The sequence below is a fragment of the Gastrolobium bilobum genome, unplaced genomic scaffold, assembly GCF_033153095.1.
Source record: "Gastrolobium bilobum isolate Gb01-03AN ecotype WA unplaced genomic scaffold, APGP_CSIRO_Gbil_v1 utg270815, whole genome shotgun sequence".
NCBI lineage: Eukaryota > Viridiplantae > Streptophyta > Magnoliopsida > Fabales > Fabaceae > Gastrolobium > Gastrolobium bilobum.
In genome coordinates this window covers 6,497-13,355 of record NW_026896039.1, presented here as the reverse complement: position 1 = coordinate 13,355, position 6,859 = coordinate 6,497, and the positions used below count along the sequence as shown (strand labels likewise).

The window sequence follows — 6,859 nt, the reverse complement described above, 5'->3', positions numbered from 1 at the left end:
CATATTTCCATCTCTATTCTGTTTTCAAAAATTTTTGTCACATCTTTCATTTAAGTTGCTTCATTCTTCATTCGTATTTTATAACTTAGGAAAGTAATTCTTAAAATTTTAAAAGAAAAGTGAACAGTAGTGTTTTAGGTCCATTTTAGAATTTTTTTTTTACTTTACAATTTTATTTCTTCTATTTTCAAATAGTAACTCAGTTTTAAGCAATTACAAATTTTAGTCATTTCAAAACGCCAACGATCCTTGTGGGAACGATAACTGGGACTTATAACAGCCCTATATTACTTGTTGTCGCGTATACTTGCGCGCATTACTTGCACAACTGTTAGCAAGGCAACACTTGTCTTGATTTGTTTGGGGAAATTAGTGGGTAAGGGGTACTTTTGGAGTCTCCTGGTTATTTCTTTCATTGTAATTCCATTAGATAGAGGCTGTAACGAGCTTGTATCCATCTTAATTTTCTTGTAATTCCAGTTCCATTATTTGAGGTTTCATTTCAGATCATAACTCGTCCTCATGCTCAATGCAAACTAACTTCAAACACACATTAAAATCTCCTTACAATCTATAGAAAGTAAATTGAAGAAGAGTCCCTACCTTCAGATTTACATATTGTGGACTAAGTAAAAGAATAATGTTTCTTGTAGCTACCAAATATGATGCGAAAAAACATGACAGATATTCATACCTAACTAGATCCAAGGCTGCTTAGTTAAGTCATCCCCAAACATCATGTAAACTACAGATTATGTTGATAATCAACGTAAAGAAATCTTAAATGTAATCCAACGTTCTTCATCAAATAGGATATTATTACAGAAATGAAGTTAAGAACAATATGACTATATCTATGGAGTTTCTAGTCCATTTCATGGAAAGGCTTAATTGCAGGACTTCAACAATAGGTTAATTTCAGAAAACCTCAATGTAGTTTAAAACTCAACAACTCAAATCCTTTAACTTATCAAACTGAAAATATCGACTCCCTATACGGGGGCTTTCTGTACATGCATAGGGTTTAATTTTATATGACCTTGAACAATTTGGTAAGTTAAGGGAGTCAAGCTGGGGGGGGGGGGGGGGGGTTATTTTTAAAATAGCATATATTTTAATTAAAAGAAAGAGTAATAGAGAAAGGTGTTCAAAAGAGAGATTGACTGCTGTGTTGCACATTGTAATGCATAAGGTCATTTTAGCATAAATAACAAATCATGAATGTTTCCATTGCCAATACCAAAAAGACAAGGAATGCCATCTATAATAAAATAACCACTCTCCATTAAAACCGACTAGCGAGGGTGGGTGAGAGTAATCCATGTAAGCAGTCTTACACCTTTACATATTTTCTAAAAGGCTAATTTTCGGATTTGAACCCATGATATTTAAATCACAAAGGAGCTACTTCTAGAGAATGCCAACCATAACGGTACCCATAAATATGGTACACTACCAAACAAATAAGTTATGAAAAAATACATACCACAATTACAAACGCATCCATGTCCACACTGGGAGTATAGGTCACTGAATTCTTCCCTCTGATGTGAATAGCAATTGTTGATGCTAGTCTTCCAAGAATTTTGTCAGTAGCATCAACAACATACCATGTTTTCTCATGAATCACATGATCTGCAACTTTTGGATAATAGGTCTTGTTCCAAATGTCCTGTAATTATTATTTTTTTGGATGGGGAGTTTGCATTTAGATGATCATAATTTCTTTATTTAAAATTCATAACAAACACCCTATGCTTTCCCAAGCTATATAGGCTAGTGAGAGAAGAAAATAAAGGCATAAATTACTGATACTCATGCCAATCTACAATTAATTTACTTCAATAACAACAAATGAATACTACTAATCCCAAATCAGAAGACAACAAAGCTCGATTACTATAACTTCATATCCTAGTTTCATTCCTTCATAACACTGAAATTTTGATAAGCACTAAAGGTAAAAGAATCTTACTCATTTGTAGACATTGAGGGTGCTAGGTATTCTTAATTAGTTGTATAATTCTAGTTTTAAATTCCATGATATCTTGTACATGCAGTTTTTATTAGTAATATTATCTGTATAACTAAGGTGGACTTAGTACAAATCAAACATAAGTTCTAAATAGACGAAAATAAAAGTGCAAATCTGGGGCGGCAAAATAGAATTTACCAAACTGGTTCAGTTATGTTAAAGATGCAGTATGTTGAAGAAAGCTAAAGATAGTGTAACCATGTGGAGCTACAATCAAAGTTATTCCATATACACAGGCAAAGACAGATAACTGCCTAGTTGTTGAGAATATAATTGTTGCAGTAGTTATTGTAGGAATGTAACTGCTATCATGCAACTGTTATAAAAATCATTGTAGGAATGTAAGTTATTGTAGGAATGTATCTGCTGTAATGTAGCTGATGTAGAAGTTATTGTAGGTACTAGGAGACTAAATAATAAAGGCTGGAAAAACACGTAAGAGAAGGCAGAATTTAAGTTCAGAAAGTTAGGAGAATAAGGAGAGAACATGCCTCTCCAATGCATGCTTCTACAATTCTGTGTATTGTCATTATATATATATATATATATATATATATATATATATATATATATATATATAATATGTTTCAGATTTTTTATGATTTCAGTGGAGTAGTTCTAATTTAATTTCAGTTACTGTTCTACTTTTATTTATTGTGTATTGATGTATTTTGATGTTTTAAATTAGTATCTGGTAAGGAATTTAGAAACTAAATCATCCCCGATGGTGATACACCCGTGAGGTTGTGCTTGTAACCATCTTTTGGCTTTATAGATAACCAACAAGTCACCAGTTTCAGTATGAAATAGTTGAGCATGAAGAAAAAGACTATAATGGTTTAGAATTTACCTGCAGGTTTCTTTGATTTAGATCCAGCAGATAGATGATTTGCTCATCATATATCTGCAACTTTTTTTTATTTTTATTTTTTAAAAAAGAACAAGTCCTTGTGTAAAAAGGACTAAAATAAGAAGATTAAGTTGTTTGTAAGGATGTTTAGTTTAGTTTGCTCATGCCAGAAATACAACAGCAAACATCATGAACCACTCCATATAAACTTCAAAGAATTTAACAAAATAGAATTTAATGCTTACTACTTCATTTATTACGGCAAACAGCTGCTCAAAGGCGTGAGTGAGGTGTAAGGCATTGTTTATCATTTGTTATATTTTCTTCAGACAAAAAATTGGCAGGACCCCTAAGTCTTTACATTCCCATCTAATAAGTTTGAAAATTATAAATGTATTCCACTTAAAAAGCCTGACAAGATTGACTAAACAAGTTTCCTCATAAATAATTAAAGATTAAAATATTAAAACACCAAACATATGTATTCATGCAGTACTTTCTGGTTAACTAAGTACTAATAAAGAATATGATTCGTCTCACTCTAAGACAAAAATTACAAAAAGAAAACGATCAAAGACTAATTTCTATATCTATAAATGAACCCACAAAGAGCTAAGGACCTTCCCACACTGCAATGTGTGAAGCATTCTATCTTTTTCTTATGCAAATCTCCAGATGGAGAGATGCATAACAATCAAAACAGTCAAATGGAATCACAAGGAACCCTGATGTAGGAATATCTGCAGTGCCCCTTTGAATGTTCTTGGTAGAAGACATCAACGTTAGACAGCTTCCGTTAGACTTGGCGGCTATAGCATGACCATACCCTGACTGAGAAGAGTTAGGCCCCATGCAGCTAATAGTGACCACATTTCCCATATTCTCAACAACATTGTTTTTGAGAATAAACAAATTTCCATCTGTTTGCTCTTGAAGAATAAGAAATTCATCATCAGGATTCACGGATACATGGAAAGAGTGATTGTATAAAAATTGGATTCCAGAACTTTTATGTTTATTGCTGAAGTGGAGGGATAACTCCTTTGATGAGGCAACAAAGTCACAACCTTTGTGTGGGCATAAACATGGAATGTAGATACATTTCTTCTCATGGTTATTCCTTTCACTGTAACTCAATGTCTCTTTGCAACCATATTTTGCATTAAGGCATGATATGTTAATAGATTCCAACACTTTCTCAATAGCTTTGCAACGGTTGTAATGAATGCGAGATGAGCACTCAAGACACTCCCTTCCAAGAGCACAACAGGTAAAGCAAGCAAAATGCCCTTTCTCGCACTGCAAAAATCACAAATGAAGTTATTAAATTAGATTTTGCATTATATGGTACCTTATAACCAACAAAATTAACAAATGCCTTAGAAAGGCTTGCAAATTGTAGTAAAAAGTTCAAATTTTACGCAACAAATAACAAATAAAAGAAACACAAACAAAAAGAACCACAAGTGCCACGGAAAAAACTTCTCATATATGAATACCAGGAATAAAAGCATGCATGACACCTTGTTTGACTAAGAATTTAAGATTAAGTGCAATTCCTAGTGATGTATCAGAATGATACTTAATACCGTAACGAAAAATACAGCTTACTTAATCAAAAATTTCTAGCAATAAGCTCACAGAAATTAAAGTTCATATCACATAAAGCTTTTTTTTGGTCTCCTGCTAACAACGTACATGATATATTGCATATGAGACTCTGCCTAATTCAACTTTGTAACAGAGCTAATATAAACATTAGCGCAGGATACAGAAAAGATGGTGCAAAGACTAAAAATTATAAACTGCTAAGACTTGAGTCACTCAACAAATAACATTAGCGCAGGATCACCATATATGCATATAATCAGTGAACAGTAAATGATAAATATAATCAAATGAATCAATAGCAAATAGAAAATTTTCATTCCATATAATTCTGAATTTGATTCTCGAATCAGGGTAAAAGCGATAGGCAATCACAATTTTTCACCAAAAACAAATTAAACTGCAAATTAATGAAAAGAAAACAGAAAAAGCTGAAGTTTAAGAATGATAGATGGGACAAAGATATATTATACCTGGAAGACAGGAATAGTCAATGGTTGACAGCAGCTGCAGCAGTCGAGGACTTTAGGGTTAGAAAGGGTGGCAGAAATAGGGTCTATGCCCTTAAACTTAGATGTTGCTTCATCATCTTCCATAGGATTGTTTTCTCCAACATCCTCATCATGATTTTCACTCCCTTGGCAATGCACATAGTCTTCCAACTCAATTTCGCAGCCTTCTCCCTCCTCTTCCGGATCTTCTTCTTCCTCTTCCGGATCTTCTTCCTCTTCCTCCTCTACTGGTTCTTCTTCTTCTTCCTCTTCTGGATCTTCTTCCTCTTCCTCCTCTACTGGTTCTTCTTCTTCTTCTTTCTCTACCACTTTCTCAACTACTTCCTCCTCTACCAGTTCTTCTTCTTCATCTTCCGGCAGAGGTATGTATTCATATTCAATAGTAGTAAGCCTGCGTCGCGTATGTTTCTGGACTGGATTGCTGCTGGATCTTTTCCTTTTATGGAAACGGTGAACCAAATCTTTCTCCATCTCTCTGGAGCGCGCAAAGCTAAAACAAGGAAGTTCTCTCTCAATTTTCTTTGCTGTCGACAAACCCTTAAGCTCACTCTCAATTTTCTTTGCTGTCGACAAACCCTTAAGCTTTATAGTCTCTGGTCACGTGCTCGATTTGATATCCTATTAGATAGCGATTATGATTTATTAAAATTTTAAATCGTTATACGCACGTAAATCTATAAATATTCGATGTAAGAATATATGGCTCCTTAGTATAATTTGAATTAGATCGACTTCCCGTTTTAGATTGATAGAGACCACAAATCTTTTATCAATATACAATCTTGTAATTCATTGATTTGTATACTATTTGCCTATACAATGACCATTCACACACTAATTTTTTTTTTTAATCTATATGATCTTACTATAGTATCGTTGTTAGTATATAATGTCACTCTACAAAACACAGTTATTGTAATCTTGCCAACAATTAAATATTAAATAATTAACTATAAAACATGAATAACAAAATACAGTTGATTTTCGTCAATAAACGGTTAAGATTTTCACAAATAAGATTTATTAATTGATTTTTAATTCGCAATAAATCTTAATCGTTGATTGATGAAAATCAATGGTTAAGATATTGGTGGTAAGAAGTTGTAAAGAAAAATAGGTTGTAAGTATAACATTTCCCTTTGTTTATTTGTCATATAAAATAATAATTGCGTGATTATTGCTATTGAAATAAAGAAACTATTAAATAGTTTAAATTTTACGGGAAAAAACTTAAATATCTAATATAAATTTTATTTATTCCATCATTGATACTCTTCTATGCGTCGGATGTACAATAAATTGGTAGAACCGCATTATTTTCATAACTACAAAATTTTACAACATCTTACAATTTTTTTTTACCGTTAATTTCCATAATTCCAATAGTTATAATTTATTATAAATTAATAATTAATAATAAATGTAATCCGATAAATCATAACCGTTACATTGACAAAAATTAATAATGAAAAAATAAGTTGCAAAAAGGTGTAAAATTTTTAGGTTGTAAGTATAACGCGCGTTTTAAAATATGTAAACTATTTTAAAAATAATAAATATACAAAAAAATTACAAAATTACGTAAAAATCTGACATGAAATCATAGATTCTCTTTAAGTCTTTAATTCTCTTTCCCAATTCACTAATATGTAACAAAATAATAATAATAATAATAATAATAATAATAAATACTTCCATATATAAAAATTAAAAATTCTCAATTTCTTTACATTAGGATTACCTGCTTTATAGTCTCTGGCACGTGCTCGATTTGATATCCTTTTAGATAGCGATTATGATTTATTAAATTTTTAAATCGTTATACGCACGTAAATCTATAAATATTGGATGTAA

General features: G+C 31.8%; 1 protein-coding gene across 1 annotated transcript; it reads right to left on the bottom strand.

Moving 5' to 3' along the window:
- Positions 1–2,320: 2,320 nt before the first annotated feature.
- On the bottom strand, positions 2,321–5,476 carry LOC133297412 (E3 ubiquitin-protein ligase SINA-like 5). Its single transcript, XM_061496549.1, has 3 exons — positions 4,967–5,476; positions 3,942–4,184; positions 2,321–2,398 (listed from the first exon to the last, which is right to left on the bottom strand). The coding sequence occupies exons 1-3, from the start codon at positions 5,474–5,476 to the stop codon at positions 2,321–2,323; spliced, it is 831 nt and encodes a 276-aa protein (XP_061352533.1).
- Positions 5,477–6,859: the final 1,383 nt, after the last annotated feature.

Excerpts from the sequence above, each read along its gene's own strand:
- LOC133297412 (XM_061496549.1), bottom strand. The coding sequence starts at position 5,476 with ATGGAGAAAGATTTGGTTCACCGTTTCCATAAAAGGAAAAGATCCAGC. Across the intron at positions 4,185-4,966 it reads TGACTATTCCTGTCTTCCAG|TGCGAGAAAGGGCATTTTGC; the intron begins GTATAATATATC and ends TGATTTTTGCAG. Across the intron at positions 2,399-3,941 it reads CACACAAAGGTTGTGACTTT|ATACATTCCTACAATAACTT; the intron begins GTTGCCTCATCA and ends ACATTACAGCAG.